Source organism: Thermobia domestica, chromosome 13 (assembly GCF_964235325.1).
Source record: "Thermobia domestica chromosome 13, izTheDome1.hap1.1, whole genome shotgun sequence".
Classification (NCBI taxonomy): domain Eukaryota; kingdom Metazoa; phylum Arthropoda; class Insecta; order Zygentoma; family Lepismatidae; genus Thermobia; species Thermobia domestica.
The window spans coordinates 89,757,413-89,782,085 of record NC_137466.1 but is presented as its reverse complement, the minus strand read 5'-3'; the positions used below and the strand labels follow the sequence as shown (position 1 = coordinate 89,782,085).

Genomic DNA, 24,673 nt, shown 5'->3' with positions numbered 1-24,673 from the left:
ATCCCTGAACTTGTATTCACGATGGTGGATGGAAAGATGTGCAATTCTGTTAGAAACTTTCTCTCAAACGTGCTATATATGTATCTACTCCTAAGAATATGAACAATATTGAATTACGAAAGAAAGCAATAGATTGTAGCAGATATGTATTTGGAATCTTCCCCTTACATGCTTGGATCCGATTTTTCGAATGCCTCATTCACACATCTTATCGGTTGGACATTCACAAATGGCAGGTTAGGGATCCCCGAAGACAAAGTCAAATTCTCTGCAACGAAGGAGCAAATTATTCAAGAGTTCCGAACGAAAAGGGGCCCAATTGTAGATCAGCATAAACCTGGAGCAGTAGGAAATTCTAATGATGGAAACACGGCGCGGCGTTTCTTCCCAAGATCCATCGCAATCCGCCGAGATTACAGGAATTAATGAAGAACTGGTTTGGCGATTTGGTATTATATTGCGAACTATATCACGTAGTTTTCCAATTAATGCAGAAAGATTTGACGCATTCACATTAGAAACTACCAAACTGTATCTTAGTCTATATCCATGGTTCTTTATGCTGGTTTCTGTTCATAAAATTCAAATTTATGGAGGAAGAATTATTGAGGCAGCCATCTTGCCTATCGGAATGCTCTCCGAGGAAGCTCAAGAAGCAACACATGAGCACATTAGAGCAGATAGGGCAGCTCATGCAAGAAAACTTCTCGAAAAGAGAATATTCGCGATGTATTGCACATGCTCCTCCTCAGGTCCGATCCTATCATTTCAAGTCAATCTCCTTCCCGAAACAAAAACAAGAACTCATTCCTCCCTGATGTCAGGAAGTTACTTACAGAACCTGCTATTAAATGTGCAGCATCTCAGGAGGGTGAAGTAAGACATGGCCAAGATCGCGATAGTGATAACTGTGATGATGGTGACGATGACGTTGATGATTATGATGATCACAATAACGATGCAGACGGCAACAATGAAGACTACAATGTTTAGTTCTAGGCCCCTGAAAAAAGATTAGATGTTTTTTCTCTTCAATCTTTGCAGGTAAAGTACATTATTGTTCTATTTGGATAATTTATTTTCGTCGTTGTTTTATCTTTTATCTTTTAGCTCATTATTTTTCTCGTACTCATCGTTTCTCAGTTGTTTTGAATATATTGTGGTCACTTATGGCACCGAGTAATAATTTTACTGGTATAGTGATCATATATTGCATGTATAGGCGGAATACTAATTTTTTCCAGTCAGATTCTGCATCTGGCCCACTTTGCAATGAAGTCATGACGCACCAAACAACTTTAAATATGGCGTAAACCCAACGCGTATCAATGAACTGAGCACCGAATAAAGTTGCTTAGTTATTATTTCACTTACTAATAAACACCGCAATAAATAATTGAAATTTACATCCTTAGTTCAACATGGGATTCTTACAACATGAAGTCCAGGTGGAGATCAGACTTGGATCTCCGACACCGCAGACGGAAAAACTAACCATTTAGCAACGAGGGAATTCAGTGAATGTACGTTGTATAACCTCTACATAGAATATATTCGTCTAGGATCTTGCTACATTACATTGAAGGAACATTACTTACATTTGCAGTAAGTAGGTAACAGCAACGAGGGAACTCAATGAATGTACTTTCTATAACCTCTACATAGTCGTCTAGGATCTTGCTACATTACCTGACACGTATATTATGTAGGTCAGTAGTTGTGTGATGAAGTCATAATTACTCAGTTCTTGTATGTATGGCGTTCCTCGTTTTCATTCGGAAATCTATCCCTCTTCAGGCAATACACTTTGATACACGACATACAGCTGGTACTCACCTGTTGAGCTTTGCGGAATGTGTGTTTAACTATCAATGTATAACTTGAAATTAAGATAAACAGAAATTCAATCACATACAGATTTAGAATTAGAACTGAAGACTGCATCATTCAACAATAAAACTACAAATATAAAGGAATGTAACAGAATTGTTTGTGATAGCATCACAGCCAAAATGATTCGCATGAAATTTTAAACATGTTAGCATCTATCTCAAACTGGATTTCATCATGTCACTTTGATTAAATTGCGTATAATAACGTGGTAGCGGAGGTTCAATATTTATTACAGTTTTTTTTTTTATTATATATTTTATTCAATTTAGTACCTTTTACAAAAGAACACTAACATCAAGAGTAAGTTATTAAAATCTCAAGTATCTCAACACAGTCTCACAGTTTAGCTGTACCAACATAAAACCAACCTACGATGCACTCTTAACACTCGTTTCATACACTTTGAAATATTTCACTTCGCTTCAATTGCTTTACTCATAGAATTCGATGTAACAAAAGATTAAGTTTTTGAATGTAGTTATTTATAACCAAACCCCCAACAAAAAAAGAGAGAAAAAAGAAAAAGAAAATGTTTGGACTTATGGATTTCACGTTTAGCAAAGTTCACAATACAATTAACACTAATATGCACAGAAAACTAACCGAGTGTGATTTTTCTTTTATGTATATAACAAATCGGCTCACTCTTAAGTCTAATTTATGGTTGAATTCCTTTTTAAGAGTACAAAAATAAGTATGAACTAAACTTCATGTAAGCAATCAACTAAACTTCATATTCGAATTAGATAAAAAGAATGTGTGTACCGTAAGGGAACGTTGTAAAAATTACGGAAAAAGGCTTTCAACTCATATCATAACTCAATAACGCATCGAAGTCCAAGAATTGGATTTTCTCACTGTCCTACATTGTCATCTAGTCTGATGAAGGTTACAAAAGTATTGAGTTTCGGATTAGCTGCAAAACTCTCACAAACACTGAGAACAATTTTTTGGATTACAAAATTACTTTGTGAACAACGCTGTATATTTGGATTTTTCTTAATCATGAGTAGTGAGGAAAAAGTACCATTGGTGACACTAAGCTCTCACATAAAATTTTAGATCTTTAGATCAACTGCTTGATTTGTCGAAAATACCTTGAAATTTTGCTAAAGCGGTGATTTTAGAATTTTTAAATATTAAAGAAAAAGCAGCTGTATGCATTATCTGCCACATAAGTTTATGCATGCTTTCCGCAGGATAGTATCTTTTGCCCCTTGAAGCCATGGAAGATGTGAGAAAATCAGTTTGTTTAATGTAACTGACCTTAAAAACTTTTAAAGCTGTGGATCCTTGTAAAACAACAAAACATATTACGTTTGCAAATGCAATTTACACAACAAATAACACGAATAGTGTGGCAAGCAGGGAAAGCAGAGAAACTGTTATATGGTAAAACGACAAAAGCAAAAATCACAAGTTGAATATATATAGCAAGAAAACAAGCAACAGAAATCACGTTCACTATTTAATGAGAATATGATTAATAACCTAGGTTCATACCGAATGGAAAGACAGTATGTATTCTGGAAGGTCATATTCTATTTGGGAATACTCACGTGAGAATGAAAAGAATGTAACATTTATGGAATCAACCCTATCAAGAGATTGATTTCTGATGGGAGTTCATTTAGTTTAGGATCCCAAGTTAAGTTGTAGAAGCATGCCTTATGTGTCTCGGAGCTGAAAGGGGTGGTACACTTCCAATGAGCCAACTGATCAGTCTTAGAACTATCAGTTTGAGGAAAGATGATTGGTTTGTGAACTGTGAAAGGTCTCTATTAATCTACAAGCTATCCATGGAGTAATTTCCACGTAACTCAAAATAGATTAAAGTCACAAATCTGCGTATAAAAGTTTGCTCTAACTTTGTTAAAGCAAATAATAATAAATAAATAAATAAATAAGTAAGTAAATAAAATAAAAAAATAAAAAAAGTTGACTCGAGCGGGAATCCAACCCGGGACCCTTTGCACGGGGGTCGCAGATGTTCCTAACTCTGCCACGCCGTCACTTGATTATTTTACGCGTCATATCACATATGCACGAATAGGAATCTTTAAGTCGCTTTTTCTCCACTATTTCTGGGTATTGTGCTCTCCCAGCTTGTAATATTATCACTTTAAATGTGAACTACTACCTCGCGAAGGTTGGACCCGAAGCTCATTTACCAAATTCTGCTTTCCCCTTGTAAGACATGGTCACCTGGCGCCAGCTGGCGAACTTGAACGCTATTTAGAGAATGATCAACTATGCCTGAATGAAAAGAAAATCTGATGGAAATAAACACGAAGAGAAGGTATAGGGATTGAAGTGAAGTTTATAATGAAACTCAATAAGAAACAAATATTAATGTAGCCGCAATCAGTCAGCATCAATTGACAGCGCAACTAAACACTTCAGACACATGTATCAGGTTGTTAAGAAAGCTCTTGCGGTTTTTGCTACCTCTATTTTCAATGATGTATTTTCAAATAGTGTCGTTATAATATTGTGCCTATATATATAATTTTAAAGCGCGTTTTTTGCTCTATCTATTTGTTGTATTGGTTTTGTTTTAAAATACTTTTTTTTTTCAGGACTTCAAAGATAGCATGAACAAGAGGTAAATTCGCACGATTTTCTTGTTCCAGTTCAAGCTAGGCCAAAAAGCTGCCCAGACAGCTTGTGATATCAACGATGCGTTTGGCCCACGAACTACTAACGAACGTACAGCACAATGGTGGTTCAAGAAATTCCGCAGCGGTGACGAGAGACTGGAAGATGACGAGCGCAGTGGTCCGCCATCCGCTGTTGACAACGACCAATTGAGAGCCTTAGTCGAAGCCAATCCACGCACAACTGTTCGAGAGCTTGCTGAAGACTTGGGTGTAACACCTATGATAATTTCCAACCATCTGCAAGAGATTGGGAATAAGATGCGTGCCGCACGAATTGACCGAAAATGATCGAAATCGTAGTTTTGAGGTGTCGTCTTCTCTTCTTTTACGGAACAAGAACGACCTGTTTCTCGACAGGATTGTGACATGTGATGAGAAGTGGATCCTTTACGATAATCGGCGACGTTCGGCGCAGTGGTTGGACGTCGGCGAAGCTCCTTATCAGTTCCCGAAGCCGAAACTCCATCCACAAAAAATCATGGTGACTGTTTGGTGGTCTGCAGCTGGTCTCATCCATCACAGCTTTCTCAATCCGCACGAAACGATTACGGCGGAGAAATACTGCCAACAAATCGACGAAATGCACCACAAGCTTCGACGTACACGTATGTGCCAGTCATTGGTCAACAGAAAGGGACCAATCTTGCTCCACGACAACGCTCGTCCGCATGTTGCACAACAGACGCTGCAAAAGTTAAACGCATTGGGCTGCGAAACTCTGCCTCATCCACCATACTCGCCGGACCTTTCGCTCAACAACTATCAGTTTTTCAAGCATCTCGACAACTTCCTCCGCAGAAATACTTCAAAAGCCGAGACGATGCCGAAACGACCTTTAACGACTTCGTCGCGTCCAGCACTCCAGAATAATTCTACGCTACCGGCATTAACACACTTGTTTCTCGTTGGCAAAAGTGTATTAACATAGTTCTTATTTCGATTAACAAAGGTTTGTTTGAACTGAGATATGCTCTTTTGAAATTGAAGGTTGAAAAACGCAAGACCTTTCTTTACAACTTGATAAGAAATAATCGATCCGTTGGGATAAATAATATGTTAATCATGTCTTCAAACCTTATAAAAAGTTACGTTTTTGTGGTTTGCGCGCATTACATTGTTTTTCAATGACTTCCAATGCTAAACTTAAATTCGCTATTACTTCTTTCCTCGTGTTCACTTCCACCTGAAATGTTATATTTAGGCATAGTTGACCATCCTCTAAATTGTATCGAAGTTTTTTCAAGTTCCCAGTGGACGTCAGCTAACCATTTTCTTCCAAGTACTAAATGTATTCAAGTATTCATTTCAAACGGTCCATTCGATTTCCGTGATGATCGGACAGACAATCACCATGTCACTTTTACATATTGACCGTGTATTTAGAACTTGCCCCCTTTTCCCTTCAAAAGCGGATTTTTAAGGACAACGGAAGATGTGCTCACATATTTTAAAATAAGGTGTTTATATTCATCTCTTCCTCTTATGATGTATACGTTAATGAATTATAGAAACCCGACTAGACCAAATGCTAAATACGGTATGACAAGACACAACCTTGATGTCATCATTCTTAAATATTAAGCAAAAATGATACAAATTGCCCCTATTCTCCACTTAATACCGAAATTTCTAAACACGGTCGGACACGTGCACACTCGTTTTAAATAAGTTTTTTATATATCAAGTTTCATCTCACAAACGTTAGATATTCTATTTTTGGCATAAATTTTTAACTTCCTCTCCTCTGTTAGGGTACGCAATTTAATAAAAATGGCGTAACAACCCAGTCCAAGGTAGGTGTTAATAAAATGTTCATGTTAATAAAATTCATTTTAAACGGTTCAGCCATTTTTCGTTATGATAAATAATGTATTTTTCATTTATATACTACGTAGATATAGATTAATAGTATTGTTACTGTCTTATGTATTTATTGATATAAAAATGAGGTGTTATTTTTAATGTTTAACAATACCTAGCATTTTCCATGTTATCAACAGTGGAGTAACGAATTTTGTGTGTAATATTTATATTACATTGAATTTAATCTGTCACGCTAGCAGCAAATTAAGCATGAATGTTAAAACATTGTTCAGTTTCAGTTTTCAAGAGATTTTCTTTCCTGTCTTTCTATTATTTTGTCAATAGATTACAAAACACTGGCATCTAACTTTTGCATGTGCAGTGTATTTAACGTTTTTTCCCATATACTTTTTTCAACGTTTAAGTCCTGTAGGCTAAAGGAGACGGATGATTAATGAAAATAAATTCTAGTTAAAGTAAAATTTTAATTGATACTTAACGGGAATCGAACATGAGACTAAAAAACCCAAAAACGCACGCGCTAGCCACCCTAGACCAGCAGAAAGTTTTACTAACAGCATCATACAAATTCTCCTTGTGTATAACGACGTTTTGTCGTCTCCAGGTCTGCTCCGGTCATACCGAAACACGAGTGTGACTGCTTCCTGACTTTGATCAGATACTTTTTTTCTAAAAACAGAGTTCGATTCTCGGCAGGAGCTCATGTGTTTCGGATCCCACATTACGCTGTAAGTCCATGCCTCATATAGCCTCGTTGCTGAATGGGACGCTAAAATCAAATCAACCACTACAACTAATAACAGACATTCTAGAAAGAGCTCCGCAGACCATTTTCTTCCATTTTTTTTCGTACCACACAGAACTAACATATATGTATAAAAACAAGCATTCTGTAAAACCTTTCGAAATATTCAAACACCTAAAATATGATGTAGGAACTTCCACAAAAAATAGGTCCTCGCAGGCAAAGTAGGCTATTTTTGGCATTATTCAATTTGATCAGTTGCTACATTTGCTAATGAAATGTTGACGTTACATGTTCTCACTGAAATTTATGCAGAGAAAAATATCTTTTGACCAAAAATCCGGCGTTAGATACGTTAATTTATATAAAAACCGAAAAACAGGAGCTGGTTCAGTGAGCTGTTCCTTGTATTTATCGCTAGTTTAGTTTGTTTGTAACGCCAATATTATAACCATGGGACGTCAAACTTTTGTTGCGTTCTTCAAGGTCTAAAATTCTTAATATGTTTTAAATTCTATCGAGAAATAAATTCGTTGTGTATATTTCAAGGTGAAGTTTCCCTATCTATTCAAGAAACTTGTATTTCAGCGTATAAGGGCAAATATTTTTGCTAACTTCAAGTACCTTGCATTTTATTGCAGTTTATTCTATTATAAACCATTGCTTAATACTATTATAGAATTGTTCATAATGTTTGTCATATTATCTTCGACATTTTCAAGCATAAATGTATTATTTTATTTCATTTTCTATATAACGAAATGTAATGCCATAGTGACATTTTGCACTATGATCTCTGTTTCGTTAAGAACTAAAGGTAAGTATTTCATATTTAAACGAAAAGTAAAATTAATTATATTTAGTTCCAGAATGAAAGATGATGGGAACCAATATGCTGACCACACACAAAACAACTGAAATCCATCTCCTTAAGAGTCGGAAGGAGTCAAGTGACCTTGACAAATCGAAGATATCGCAGTGCAAAGTGTTTCCTTATTTTGGCAACAGATGGGGTTGTTGCTGAAATGCCGTCAAAGCAAATGGCACCCCTCCTTTTCCTTCGTTTTCCCCTGCATGTGGTCAAAGTTGGACAGCGCAGGAGGGGGATGGTTACGGATGTAAATGGGACAGAGGAGTGAAATTCCTTTCTTTTGGCTAAAAGAGAAACAGAACTGAAGAAAAAATAAATACAGAGATATTGTAAGAGGGACCAACATGATATCAGCCGTCAGCCACTCAAATATCTACAACGGTCACAAACATACCATAGAGAACTAAAGCACTTGTCGCCTGTCTCTTTCTCAAAGGATTCTACCTATGGTAAATAACGCGGGAATAGTGCAGGAAGAGTCTGATATAAAATGAAGAACCATGCAAATATTAAAAAAAAACGGGAGATTCGATATTCTAAATTATTTTGGGCCTTCGTGGTTAAAAAAAAAACTTGGAATTGAAAGACAGAAAACCCAGACAAAGATCTGAAATGTATTGGCAATGTGACTCTTTTTTAGTGGAATCCATTTCTTTATTTTCTTTTCAAAATATGATCACCAGATTTACCCTCTGTCTCGCCTTCACATTCGAATGGTCCTGGGATCGATACCAGTAGCTGACCATCCTGAATTTTTCCTATTACAACAGGAAAGGGACGCAATGTTACATTTAGCCTTGGGTACCGGCTTAGAAGGACAGGAGGGAGCATATGCTCTGCTTGGTATTGGTTTTTATTTGGGGAAATAGACCACTTCATTAACAATAGAATTAAAAGATGTGTCACCTTCTTCAGGAAGGTACACTCATGTCCAAAATTATTGTCGCATGTCTATAAATATGTTGTTGTAGGAATATTATTTGATAACGAATTCACCCGGTATTTCTTATAATGTTAGTATGTGTACAATCGGCAGAGACATGTATGCAAGTTTCATGTCAAAAGAGGAGTAAATAAGAATAATAAAACGAAAATAAAACTTTCGTGTCCATTTAGCAACATTATGATTTACTCATTCTAATTTTCGTATTTATAAATATTTTCCTATGAAATTTACCATATATACATTTCCCAATTATACACATAGTATCAGTATTAAAAGTACCCAGCAAATTCAGTATTACATTATATTCTTACATGAAGACAGTTATAGATATGCGACAATCATTTTGGAGATGAGTGTACAAGGACGTAATAGGTGTTTGTTTCAAACATTGAATAAGTGTTCGTATACATTGAACTTATTTCATGACGTCATAGAACTAAGAACTGTCACAGAGCGACGTAAGTCCGGCGACAATACAATATTTCATTTTTACTTTCATACTTTGCAATATATCTATTTATTTTAAAAGCAAATTTTAATGTTTTTATTTTCAACTATTTTATCCTAAAATAAATACTAGCCTTTAACCAGCCCTTATTTCCCTGGTTGCATATCACTTTAGGATTTGGAAAATGTGACCAACGAATAAACAAAATGATAAAACACCTTTTAAAGACATTCTTTTGTTAATCAATTCGCACTAAAAAGTTAAAAATAATCTTATTTATGCAAGCCTAAATAAAAAGAATGGGGCGCGTCATTTTAAGAATTTATAAAGTAACTGTATGTAAGCCTATATTAGAGCGCATCCTTTTTTTTTTTTTTTTTTTTTTTTTTTTTTTTTTTTTTTTTTTTTTTTGTCATGCATAACCAAAATTGTTTTCTACTTTTAAGTGCGACTTGATTAACCCTTTCACAGAGGAAGTCGACTTTTGTCGACAGAAAGAAAATTTCCTTAACATGCGAATGTCGACTATAGTCGACAGGTTAAAATTTGTTTGACCGTATCTTGGCTTTGTCGAGAATAGTCACCGAAGTTGTACCGTTCAATTTTTTGTGTTCTATTGTTTTCGATAAACAATAGAAATCACACAGAAAAACTTTGGCGACTATAGTTAACTAAAACAAAACCAAGATACAGACAAATTTTAACACGTCGACTATAATCGACATTCGCAGGTTAGGGAAATTTCTTTCCGTCGCCTTCCACAGTGAAAGGGTTAGTGAAAGAATGTCTTTAAAATGTTTATTAGTATGTTTTTCTATTATTATTGTTAATGTTTGCATCCTTGACATAGGATGTTTATTTTGTAAGGTACCGTATGGTGCGTTTCTATACTACTAGGGTATATAAAAATTTAGTTTCCTATGCGATACATTAAACAGCACTTTTTTTTAAAAAAAAATAAAAATTACTACCGAATATAGAGTATTTCTCCGCTAATAAGAGGGAGACAGATTGAGGATACCAAACATCCCTACCATTGATTGAGAAATATTTTGGTGTCGACACTGATGAACAACATTTACATTTGAATTTGAATGTTTTATGGGCTTTAGGCAATTGATTCAGACCGGGATACATGGGGGACAGAATGTTGGAAGCAAGTAGTCCAGTCCCTAGTTTGAATGCCTGGAATGAATAAGGACTCTTCCCTCCTTGGTAAAACCTGCCGGAATCTGAAGCAATATCAAAGAAACACTGCTTCGAAAAGAGAGGGAGCAAACATGCATAAATAGATAGAGTCGGATTTAGGTTTCGTGGGGCCCCAAGCTGTTTAAGGTAATGGGGTCCTTTATGTGTCCAGATGAACATAGGCACCCTACATACAGAAATGAACAAACTAGAGATAATTTAGGAAGCAGACTAGCAGAAGGAGCCCCATTAATTACATGAACGTAGGCTACACAGCAGGAAGCATTGTTGCTACGTATATATACATTTTATTTTATTTAATTTTCTTATATTTTAGAAATGTATATCCAGTTTTTCTTTAGATTTTTCGGCCCCAAGAGAGCAGGGCCCTAAGCTATAGCTTGTTTAGCTTATACGTAAATCCGGCACTGTAAACAGTATACACATACAGGCGCGGATCCAAAAGTGGCTATAGAGGCTATAGCCCCCCCCCCCCCTTGACGTTCAGGTATACACTGGATAAAATGGGCTTCAATCCTGTTTACTCTGGATAAAGAGACAAACTATGGTTTAGCTCCTCTCTTGATCATATCCTGGATCCGCCACTATATAATGTTTGTGTTTAGTATGTTGTACGATGGAAGCTGATGAAAGAGCTTTATATTATTCTTGATTTTTTGACAGGTAAACAAAGAATATTTCGGGGATTAATCTACTCGATTATTATAATAAGATTATAATAATGTATTTTATTTTTTCTGTTGTATGTATATTCTCAGTCCTGCAGGAAGTTTTCATTTCTTTCTTGGAATAGATAAACGAAGACTTTGGTTCGGCTTCTCCTTCACAAATCTCTGTCGAAAGGTTGACTTTATCGCTACCAACACAAATTACTTCTTCTCATAGAAACCATCTACAAATACACTGTACTGCTGAAACAGAAACCATCAACTAAAGAGGTCATAAATTTTGCTATTCCTCGTGTTTGAAGTTCCGTTCTTCACAACTTCCTTTCTCCCGCCCCTGTTAAGAAGTTCAAAGTAGGTTTTCAAAAGGACTGGCTCCCGCTGAGAAGGAAAGTGGGATGAGGAATGACTATAGTGCCATCTAGCAGTTAGACGGCCAAGTACGTGAACACGAAAAAATCTGATTTCTGATTTCTGTAGATTCAATAATGAAGGATATAATTTCTCATCGATTGTGTAATGAATGTTATTGGAAACAGCAAAAAAAAAAAAAAAAAAAAAAAAAAAAAAAAAATAGTACAGTAGCGCACAAATACAAAGGTAGTACTCCATTCTCAAAAAAGTCCGAAGTTTTTAGCTCTTTTCCTTACTGTAAAAAAACAGAAGACTTTTCCCTCTAATTTTGATCATTTTCTTATGGGAATTTGGATTATAATTATCTGTATTTATAAGAAGAAAATATCACGCACAGCGTTCAAATTGCACCTTTAAAATGAGATGCATCATATTGAGTGAGCTATTGAGACATTTTTGCGAAAGAACGAAATGAAACCATGATTTGCCTAAAAAATGGTTGAGATCCCATGTTAAATTGAACACCAATCTTCCGGACGCTGTGGCGCACTCCTTCTCGCTCTTAACCATAGCTAATTATGGACTACAATTGAAGAGAATTCAATTTACTTTTGAGCTGTAAACTTATTCATAGTTTTTATTAATAGTAAAATCTAGAACAGTTTTACGCTTGTAAAATTCTGCTTCATCTTGTTCACTTGACAATAAATATATAAATAAATACTTGCAGAATATCGAATCATACCTTAAACTATATTTTTCCTTTTTACTGGAGTCCTAACTGATCAATGAAAAAATAAAATTAAAAAAGTACTAGAACGAAGATTCGAACACGGGTCGCAGGAATGGGAATTCTACACGGATCCAACGAGCTACGGAGCAAGATACACAAGTCATCACTCTATAAATATATGGCAATAGCCGTAAGCTTCACGCTGTAAAAGAACGTTTTTTTTTTTTTCTTTCTTTCTTTCTTTTCTATTAAGTTTTACGATATTTCTGTAGTGTCTTGTGTTAACTGCAAAGAGAGAGAGAGATCATTAAGTTATCGATTTGGTTAGGGATTGAGCTAATAAAACCTTTAAAACATTTAATTAAATCACGAGGTGGCAGCAAGGAATGTGTACCGATCTCATTCTCATAGAAGGGGCAAAGATACTATTCCGCGGAAAACATGCATAAACTTATATGACAGATAATACGTGTACATTTATGTTTAGTATTTCACATGCCTAAATAAGCTCTGATTAAGTATTTTCTTAGAGGCTATGTGCCTTTTAAATTAGCATTTTTTCAACACCTTATCATGTATAAATAGGCAAATGTTGTTTGTGTTGTTTAGATCTTCCGCCAGTTTCTTTTTTCTCTTTGTTTATATTCTTTGCAATTACTTCTTTCGTTCTAGTAGATGCGTAATGTGCCGTATTTTTAGGGGATGTCGCGAAACATACACTGATTACAAATCCGGAAGTGAAGTATAGTGAGGAACGGAGTTACCCAATGACGGTATAGCCCAATGTTACACACTGTAAGTACCTGTCCGTATACGGAGGGATTTTCAGACATTTTTGCTAACCATAGAGACAAATTTCGTAAATTGGTAGGAAACGCAGAGATTGTTTTAAAAAGGGAATGTAATGAGCTAAAATAAAGTTCATTTAACCGACATACTGGTAATATTAATTGATCAATGTCACCGTGCTTCACATAATCATGACAAATTGAAATTGTTACCAACTCTGGTTTCGATCGATTAAGGTTCTAACTTCCGAGAAGAAGGAAGAAACATACCATTGGACTTAAGTTGACTGTGGCGAACTTCCTCTACGTTGTATTAACACTAAAACAAAGATAAGGATCAAAATTAGGTTCAGAGGAGCTTTAGTTATAAATTCATCTCTGAAGGCACAAGAAAGAGACATACTTTTGACATAACAAATAACCACATATCTCTGCATATCCGTACGCAATTGTACTTGAAAAGAGCTGTGTGCGAAACACAATCTCATCTTTCAATCTTTTCAGATGAACATAATTGAAAGAAACATCAGCATGCATAAAGGATTTCTGGTGAGTAAAAATAGGGCATTTGTAATGGATGATCATCTATTCAGTATTAACATTTAAGCTGATTTTCCTTAAATGTACGGACATTTCAACTTAGTTTCAAGAACTTATCCAAAACGTTGTTGGAAACACTGGAAGAGCGGGTTTCTGGGTAAAACCAGTCACGCAGAGTGTTTCTACTGCACTCAGTTAGACTGCGACATTTGCTCAGTGAGCACATGGAAACTCTTCTTGTGCGATACTGTGCTTCTGTGTGCTGTTAAGATATAAATGTGTTGTTACTTTGTTTTGTGCCCTGTTATTAAAATGATTTTACGAATGGCTAGTGCAAAGGGTCATTGACGTTTAAAGACACGCGGCAATGAGAAAACTAGTGTTTTGGGCACCGTGTAAACTGAAAAATTTGCAATTGTCAACTTATGGTGATATCCGCCGCTACTTGTTGAGACATGACATAGATGGAGATCATATCTATCTTCATACCGAGAATGATCTTGTTAACAAGATCGGTGAAAAGGTTACCGAAATTTGGATATACGCATCGATATCTATAGTTTCCGAACTGACTATTAACGAAAAGATAAGAGACGGTTACAAGTGTCGATCAGTGGAGAAATCACTTAAGCATACGAACGCAAAATAGAACACAACTCGTGAAGAATTCGTACGAAATGCGAAAATCTCTTATCGCGATTGACAATTAACAATTAAATGTTTCAATTGCCTGGTGAACAATTAACAATTGACGAAAATTTAATTGCAAATTTTATGATTGAATTCAATTGCAATTAATTTTCAGGGCAATTATTTTCAATTGATTTTGCCCAACACTGATATATATATACGACAACACATTTATTTCTGTATGCATTTATTTTTACTGGTACTTACGTCAATATATATATATATATATATATTGACGTAAGTACCAGTAAAAATAAATGCATACAGAAATAAATGTGTTGTCGTATTACATTAGAGCAAACATCTTATGTTGGACAAATTAAAAAATTAATAAAAACTGAGATTTAGTTATAAACAGCTTCATTCAGTAACATAATCTTTTGTGACATTAAATTTCTGAGTATAGCTAACGCAATTTTTCAGATTTGTACATAAACAGATTTGTTTAAGTTGATGCAGAGATGAAGACGGAGGAAGAAGAAAGCAACTGAAATGGAATGGAACATTTCAAATTATATGAAACATGTTAAAAGTACCATCGTAGACTGTTTTTACATTGGTACATTAAGTTGAGAGTTAATCTGTGTAGTGATTATTCAAATTTTAATAGTTCATAGTCGATTTTAGTGTTTGCTGTGAAAAAGAACTATACTGAATAAAATGTAAAAAATATTTGTGAAGCTGAATCTCTTTATTAGTATCTAGCCGTCGAAGGTAACAGGATTGGTTATCGAATTATATTAGGAATAAACATAATTTTACGATTTCCAGGATACATTATAGGTGAATGTTAATCTTAACAAAATGTACCAGATAGTATCTATGTTCTAGTTTTAAAAAATATATTCAGCACGTAATACGTTTTGTACAGCACATAATGCTTGCCTATTGATGAATGTGCGTAAGATTAGGTTAACATCAACATAAGGTAAATTTGGTCTTACGAGCACAGGCTTCAAGTATTTTAAAGAAAAATGTGCAATATCAAACATTTATTTATATATTGTAAAGTTTTGCTTGTGCAGGTACAGGTAGAGCATAGATACGTAGAGCTAAATTATACTCGGTATCTTTTCTCCCACTACCGAATTTTATTATAAAAGTCTGCTTTTTATAAATAGTGTAATACAAAATCACTGTAGTATAAATATTTCACCACTACTTGGTGAAGAGTGATATCCCAAGTCCCGAGCATTATAGGGAAGGATCTCCACAGAGCTACGAGCCAGCTAGGTGTAATGGATTCAGGATCCCCAATGCTACATGCAAGCAGAGGGAGGTTTGAAGCCACAAATTTCACGCAAGGTTAGGAGTCCCACAGACTTCCGAGCAAACTAAGCAAGCAGGATAGGAGGCTTAGAGTTTCGACCAAACTAAAGTTTTGGGTTAGGTTCCTCTCGAAGCTCCAGACAAGTTGAGCGAGTGGAGATGGCCAGCCGAAAACTGATAGTCTTTGCTGAAATCATCCTGGTTTTATGCCTGCTCCAATGTGCCGGTGGTGCTAATATTCCCTCGTTGTCACATGACCGATGGTGTCACTGTCGTCTGCTACTGTAGTAACTCGTAGCAGGACACACATGGTTAATGTTTATAAATATGAGTACGTGTTAGCTGTTAGTAAACAGAGCCATGTGCGGGGTATTACAATATTTAATCTATTTTGTGTATGTATGTACACGTGCTTTTGTGCCAGTATAACCGTCACTGGCGTGATTAAACCAACTGTCGCGGAAAATAATAGCTATTTTATGGATATCTCGAGACCAGATTTTAACAATAAAGCAGAATTGTAGAAGAGCTGGATACTCAATTTGTGTTTACTCTAACAAAAGCAACAGTGATCTACATTCTGTCTGTGCGTTACTTCAATTCTGTTTTGCTGAAACAGACGCCCTTAATGCAAGAGCCTGTGAAGAGCTTCTGCCTGCCATACTGTATCATTCTACTAATTGTATGTGATCTACACTTAATTATTAATAATCTGTATTACCGTTTCGCCCATATATCACTGCATTCATCAAATAGTATTTTTTTTTAAATCAACAGTTTATAAGGCAAATCAATAACAAAAATTTTAAATAGTTGGTTGATTGATGATTTTGTAATCAGTAGCTGAAATGAAATATATAAATAAATGTATTAGTTTTGTTTCATTTCCTCTCTTGAAACCGAAACATACATAAATGCACTTCAAATATACATATCGAAATATGCACAAAGTTCATTACTTGACCGACCTTCTTTAAGCATAAAAGATGATAAATACGTAGCTATACACTGTTCTTATTGTAAATGTAATTTATTATAGATTTAAGTTTCTCTACATGAAGCCACGGTAGTTTTGTAGTAAATGATCATTTCCGATGGCACATTCAGGGTACGTGTTCGAATCTTGGTCTTAGCTTGTGGGTTACAAAGTACAGGATTTCTCGGAGTATTTCACTTTGTGTTTATCACAGTCTCCTTTAGCTAAAACAAACATATAACTCTACTTACGTCTCTATTTTAAATGCAATGAAATTTCTAGTTTTACGTCCCATGATTATGCCCTTGAGGTTAACGGAGACAGATGATTAATGAAAGTAAAGGATAACGCAACAAGTTGTGGAATAAAAATGTAAGGAGGAAACGGGAAAATCACAAGAGAAAACCCACAGACACGATGTTGTACAGTCCGCAGCAAAAAACCCTGCAACATGAGCATGTAAGTTTATTGTGAAACTACTCCTAACAACCCAGAAAATCAACATAACATCTAAGTGGCACGAAGCACGCTAGGAGTAACCTCGGCGTCCTCCCCTGCACACTTATTTTGGAGTAAAAGACTTCTTCGTTTCACAATAAACTTACATGTTCATGTTGCAGGTTTTTTGCTGCGGAGTGTACACCACAAACTCATTGATATATATGATTGTCGTGCACGATTACCATTTCTTTTAAAGGTTCAAACATCTTTGGAGTTTTTCTCCTTAAAAGACTGTCGCATATGCACAGTAGGCGACAATAGTCGATCCCCTCAATAAGGATTTTTTTTTTCAATATTTGTATACTTGAGGAATAAAAAATATATTTTACTATACTTTTGGTTGCCTTTATATTTTGTTTTACAAAGCACAAAGCAAAAATTAATTAATCCTAGATTTTCATATTTTAACGAATGGGATTCCACTTTTGGAGCCAACTGTACATTTATGGTTCCATTTAATTCTCACCTTGAAATCTAGATGATATTTCCATGGATCTAACTGATGTCCCAGCACCACTTATAGACTGCCTGTAAATGATGTGTTAATACGTCAACTTATCACTTATCCTAAAACGTCATAATACTACTAGGCTACTAATAATAATGATCATAACGAAAAATCATTAAACAACATAAAATTCAACAGTAAAATATAAAAAACTGAAAAAAGCCAAAACGAGGGTGATAAATTGGTGTCATACGTTACGTACTACGCATTATGCAGATGATATTTCATATAAGAATATGATGTTATTCAACAATAAAATGTTAATGACTATTTAGTGGAACACGAGATCACAGAAACAGAAGTTCGTTCACCATTAACAACGGTTTACAAACTGTTATAAGTTTCTTACGTATGAACCAAATAGTTAATATCACATTATTTTCCAAATTTTCATCCCAGTATTACTATGAGGCAGTCTTTGTGATATGGCATTCTTTAAATTCTTCAAAACAAAGAAAACACACAAATTTTCTTTGCTGAAATTCAGCGCCTCCTTTTAGCACTGAAGCCATATAAAACGGTCCTACAGTTTAAGGTGGAATCCGAACCATTGCAATACTCTCTCAATTCTCCCGTACCGGAAATGGCAAAGAACAATATTAAAGTTGTGAACCAAAACGGGACAATATTTAGAAAGTACTACAAAATAAAAAAGCCCATAAACTATTAAAAAACTACGGCCAACAGCATCACAAAGTGGCTACCATGGTTCACGGTAGAATCTCGCTAAAAGGTTATTGGCAGTGATCAGCGGTTTAAAGATTGTAACCTGGCCCAAACGTTAGGCTATGCAACTCGTGTCCAACTGTGATTGTCGCAATAGGCTGATCGAGTTTTGTAGTAACTTCTGTCGCATTACTCTGCTGTCCTTGGTGACAAATCTCTTCAATGCTCGGAAATCCCTGTCACTGAGGTTCTTCTCCATCCTACACTGAACCCATTAACTACTCCCATTTTATATTATCGCCTGACGTGTTATAGATGATCCCTTAATACAATACTAACAAGAGCTAACCGACACTGACACACATCCCCAGTACCACTACCTTACACATCTTCGTGTTGCAGGCGTTTTAGTTATTTAGACGACCAACTTTATATACTGATTCATTCGTTACCAAAACATTTGGAGCTACGATCTTGAATTTATGTACAAATGTTCTCCTTACTTCCAAAGTTGGGGAGGAGACGGAGTTTTGCAAAATTTGACCCCTAAGAGGTTTTCTTTCTTTTTTGTTGCAAAGGTTGTAAGCAGTTCGTAGTAACATCTTACAAGTTGTAGAGAATATTAATAAGACAGGATAATGTAAAATCTAACCCCAAATTGTGTAGAAAGAGAGATAAAAGAACTTCTCTTATAACATTTCTGTTGTAATGCTGACTTGAAACTTGCTGTTTGACATGGGGGTTGGCCATCGACACGTTAGCGTAAACGACAGTAACTTCATTAACTTAGGCTGTGGATCCAGCTAAATGGCAATGTTGCATTTTCATTTAACATTCGGCGCTTACGCCTTTTAAATTATGATGGCACAACACCTGTGCCATGGCGTCGACCTTCGGAATTTGCTTTATAAGTCTCTAGTAAAGCCTTTTAGACCGGGTTTTTTGCATTCATTCAAATATGGAAGCATCATAGAACATATTTTATGGGCATTTTACAGCCTCGCGTGCTCTGTCTGGGGGCTGTGACGTCACAAACATGGACGATGGGTTTAAAAAAAAGGGTATATTTGAGAAGTATTTTCAAAAAATCCCTGACATTACTATTTACCCTAGAATCATGGTTTGTACCTCGTTGGTTTCGTGATGAGACAGGCTTTCGAAATGTACCACTCAAATTTCCCTATCGTGTACCAGACGCGGGAAAATCTCGTCCAAAATGGAAAAAAGGGGATTTTTTAAAGAAAAAAATCAATTTTCCCCCATTTTTTCTCTTTACAGGTACACGATAGCGAAATTTGAGTGGTACCATTTGAAACGCTGCCTTACGCTGAAGAAAATGAGGTATTACTCATGTTGCTAGAGTCAACAGACGTGTGTCAAAAATATCTCGATTTCTTTATTTTTTTCATTTTTTACACATTTTTAGTCAATTACTTTAGTAAAGTATCTACAGTATTATCACTATTTATTCTAAAGTTATGATACGTACCTCGTTTTCTTTGGCATGAACCAGTCTTTCAAACGGAACCACTCGCATGTCCCTAGCATGTGCCATTGGAGAAAATTCGCAAAAAAGGGAAATCGGGGAAAGGGGATTTTTTAACAAAAATTTCCCTTTTTCGCGAATTTTCTCCACTATGGTACACGCTAGAGACATGCGAGTGGTACCGTTTGAAAGACTGGTTCATGGCAAAGAAACCGAGGTACAATTCATGTTCCCACAATGAACAGTCTTGATGATGATAATGATACTATAGAAATTCACTAAAAAGGTATTATCAAGGGAAAATATGTAAATCGGCTATAGCATCAAAACTATTTATCCCAGGGCCACCCTTTGTATCTCATTCTCTTCATCGTAAAGCAAAGTTTTCTTTAGTAGCATTTGCATGATCGTATCCTATACCAAAGGGGAGATATTCGCGATAAAAAATGGATTTTTAAAAAAGAAAATCCCTTTTTCCCACGTTGAGCGGAAATTTCCCGCATTTGGTATACTTTAGGGAAATTTTACGGACGCAGTTGGAAGCACTGCTTTACTAGAAACAAAACGGGGTATGAACCATGATCCTACGATAAATAGTCTTGACGCAATAGATGATTGAGTGAAAGTCTACAAAATACCTCAAAAAAGCCATAATTTAAAAGGGTTAAAGTGTGTACAGCTCAAACGGCTCGTCCGATTTAAAAAATTCCTTCACTTTAGATTGAAAACATCATATCTGGAGACGATTTCCCCTCTTACGTTTTGTTGAAACTCTGATAATAACAGAGTTACCCTATGTGAGGGGACTTTTTGAGATAATATACACAGGGTGTCCAGAAGGAAAGATCAATATTTTGGGAAATGGTAGTATGGGTAATTCTAAGCAAAAAATTTTATATGAACATGGGTCCTAATTTCAACTGTTTGAGAGCTACAGGTTGTGAACCATTTTTAACTTTATATTGCATATTGCTCACCCTGTAGTTATTTGACAGAGGTAAGACATAACGGATTTGAAAGATGATGACATGACCTTTCCAACGGTATGCAATATGTGGCAGTGGTATCTTTGGAAGAGAAATTATTGAGGGATATTTGAGAATCAATGTTGCCATCCAATTTCTAACTTTCCCAAATTTCCTCCAATAGCTTTCCTTTCAAAGCTGTCACTGCCACATGTTGCATGCCGTTCGAAAAGTCATTCCATTACCTTTCAAATTCGTTATGTCTCACTCTGTAGAGTAAATACAGGTAAGCAATACGCAACAAAGTCAAAAATGGTTCACAACCTGTAGCTCTCAAACCGTTGAGATTAGGACCATGTTCACATGAACTTTTTTGCTTAGAATCACCCATAGTACCACTTACCAAAATATAGCCTTTTTCTCCTGGGACGCCCTGTATAATACGCACTTTATTTGCTTGCACGAAATTTGAAATTTCCGCCTGACTAGGTGAGAGCAGGGGAGAAGCTTTAAAGTTAGGTGTCTCGGTAACTTCCTTGGAACAGTTGTACGTAAAGGCATGATTTTATTTTTCACAGAATATGAGCCATTTATTCGTATAAATTCAATGTGGATAATGTATAGAAATAGTTGAACTGGATACGGACCGGAAAATACTGCCGAATGGTACGCGGCTACAAAAGCGAAATATCTTGACTGATTATTATACCTTCGGAACTATGTGATAAAATGAAGTACAGTTTGACAAGTTTACTATTCTTAACTCATAGTACTTCCTAGGAAAGAATATTGGAATCCCTAAGGGAGTTCAAATCGGTTTTGACCAATCGGACATCTTGCTGGACATAACGAGATGAAAGTTTATATTTCGGAATAAGCGGGATGAGACGCTTCTTTTGATCACTGGGTGTAATTTTAGTTCCATTGAACAGAATGGCATAAATCTGGTATCTTAGAACTTCTTATTTCAGCCTTGAGAATACGCATCTGCAAAACATTTACACAAATTTAATGTGAACGACTCAGACAACCACAGCGATGACCCGATCGCTTCTCTTTAACTAGAAAACGTAACTTCGAACATAATGGAACAAAATTTGGTAATTGTGGACTTTCTGTTTCAGAAATATGAGTTTATCATTCGATAACATAAATGCAGTATATGGGTTTAGATTGGAAAGAATGAAGATAAATCACCTGATTTTGACTAGTGATGTTCATGATATTAGAAGAGACTAATTCAAGTGCGTTTTCAAGTGCGGCAATACTATTCTGCTACTTTCCAATAAATCAAGTAAAATCCAATTTCTTGCAGGGAGTTTCTGAAAGCTAATAATTTTGCTTCATTGTTAAACGGAATGCGGCAAATCTAGTCTTCGCAAACAATAAAATAATTTAACTGAGTTGACTTAGAAAAAAATATTTAAATGTGACTTTGGGAAATCTGCGTCACAATTTCCACGAACTGAAATAATCTTTCGATTTCGGTTACTACATAAACAATTTAACAAGATCTCGATTTTTGTATGAAATACGTTGGTAAAATTTATTTTTTTGGAGGCCCAAGGATTTTGCCTAACGAATTTCGTTAAATGGGATTAACCTTCCATCTTGCGTACGAGAAAATGCTTTAAATACTTTCTAATCTGGGAAAAATTATTTCGAAATGGGTTTGGGAAATTCATTCCGAGAGGTTAATGATTTCTACTGGAAAGGGTGAATATAGCCATTTTCGGATGCAAGAAAATGTAACTAGATTTGACTTTTTTCAAAAATAATTTAACGTCTGTTTGGGGTAATTCATTTCAAAACTGCGACAATTAACATCCTGAATTCAGAATATTGTACATCTTCCAAATATTTTTCTTTATCTCGTCCCAAGTAAACAATAGGCACGCCTTCCTTATGTTGCTATTAGTGAATAAAGGTAAACTACTATTTTTCACTGAATGTTTTATCACACGAAGAGGAGAGAAAATAGCGATCAGTACCATATTGATGTCTGAATCACAAGAAGTTAGCGATTAGTACCATAGTGATGTCTGAATCACAAGACGTTACGAACGAAGTAAGTTCAACTGAGAAAAATAAAACTCTCGGGAAGGTTGGCCGCTAAGAAGAACATATACGGAATGTATCAATAGAAAATCCAAATACTTTAGGGAACGTATTTTACATGAATAATACATCAAAAAATGTCATGAACATACAGTCTAGCTTTCAAGAAAATATAACAGAACAAACAAGTGATGTATCTACGACCAGCCGCTCCCTGCATCCGAGGACTCATGTTACGGTGAGTGTTGAGACAATAAATTGGTGAACCTGTCTTTCGTCATATCCACATTCACTAGATCCTCATTAGTCACAAGAGCGCGCGCCAGTGTGCGGGAGAACTGAGAAGCAGTATTGTCGTTTGTGTGTTGCGTGTGTTACATCGTCGTAAACAGATCCTGATAGTGTTTCTATTGTGTTCAAGCACTAAATCATGCCAGCCGTCTTTGCAAATGAAATTACGATTACTTAATGATTGTTTATGAATAGTGAAACAGAAACAGTATTACAATTATGGAAGAATACACGCGCCGTCTTCTGACTCGTAAAACGCCACGCATTCATGTGTTCGTAAGACAGTACTAGAGTCTATACGGGAGTTCGGCAGAATGTCCAGTGCTGTAATTGCTTTGGAGAGAGGCTGGCACCTCAGACATGCCAGCAGATACGTAATTTTGTCGAACGCAGTTCAAATCAATTACTACTAGCAATGCTAGCAGTATCGTGGTCGGGTCTTAATGACCGGAGCAGGATGTTTGGGCGCAGACGTTTAGCCGCGGCCGTTTGGGCGCAAAGCAGTCCACGATGAGTTGCTTCGGCGTGGTTGTTTGTTCTTGACTGGTCACTGAGAACTATCAAACTGTCATACAGATTCCATATCCTTAAAGGAAATAATGCTGTTCTTCTTACGTATCGTTCCTTTACGTTACATATATCATAAAGGACAAAAATTTGTCTTGGGGTGTCACAGGCTGCAACAGGTATTTGTCCTATTCTTACTATTTTAAGGTATAGCTAGTGCCTAAAAGTGCCTATTTTTATGAAATCTGAAATAACTTCCTATTAATACAATAGAGTATCAATTGCCCGGCCTAATGCGCAGATCGAATAACAAAAAGGCATTCAATGAACACTCACTTCTTGAACCACCCAAAGCATTAAAAACAGCACTTTTATTTCAAAACCAGTTCTTATTCATTTCTTCTGACCTCTTGGTACCGGCCAGTACTTGGTAAACACTTCTTATATTTTGTACCACGCATTTTAATAATTTCTTTGTGAAAATGAAAGTATGCACAGTATTGTAGTGCAGTTTGAATATATAGTCACATCTTTAAAATAGCTGAACATTAACGAAAAACGTATGTCTTTTCACACAAATTACATGTCCTATTTTATTAAAAGGAAATATTCTTTTAAAACTAAGCCGCATAGTACAGAGATCGGATAGTCAATAGTTTGCTACGGTTTCTTCCCATTTCTTTTCAGCTGGTGCATAATATGCAGAAACTTCGCTGTGTTCTAAATGTTATTTTTAGATTTGCAAAATTATTTGTGGAAGTTTTAAGAAGTTTCCAGTGCCTATTTTCATATCGTCACATGAGAACCAGAGGAACGCAACTCCAAAAATGCGGTTTTCATTTTCTTCATGTTCGGACATAATTTTGAAAGCCCCACTTGGTGTAAATTAAACGTAACGCCATCTGTTCTTCTTTCGATCATCTGTTGTAATGTGGCTCAATTACCATCTTATTAAAAACACATCACATCTCATTCTTTTTATCCTCTTGCCTGTAAATCTACGAAAATCGAGTTACGTTCCTCTACTTCTCATGCGACGATATTTTAATGCCTAAGCATCCGGGCTCCAGTTATGAAATA

General features: G+C 35.8%; 1 protein-coding gene across 4 annotated transcripts in view; it reads right to left on the bottom strand.

The window, feature by feature from the left end:
- The window catches only part of LOC145668318 (uncharacterized), a 147,678-nt gene that overhangs the window by 9,865 nt on the left and 113,140 nt on the right, over positions 1–24,673 (bottom strand). For 2 of the 4 annotated variants that reach the window (XR_014128011.1, XM_081736045.1), the window contains one exon: positions 17,579–17,640. The exons of the other annotated variants lie outside the window; for them this stretch is intronic. Coding sequence is in view for 1 of the 2 variants with exons in the window: in XM_081736045.1 (XP_081592171.1) it covers positions 17,579–17,640 (62 nt within the window). In the remaining variant the exon portion in view is untranslated. The remainder of the gene's footprint in view (positions 1–17,578; positions 17,641–24,673) is intronic. 4 annotated transcript variants of the gene reach the window in all.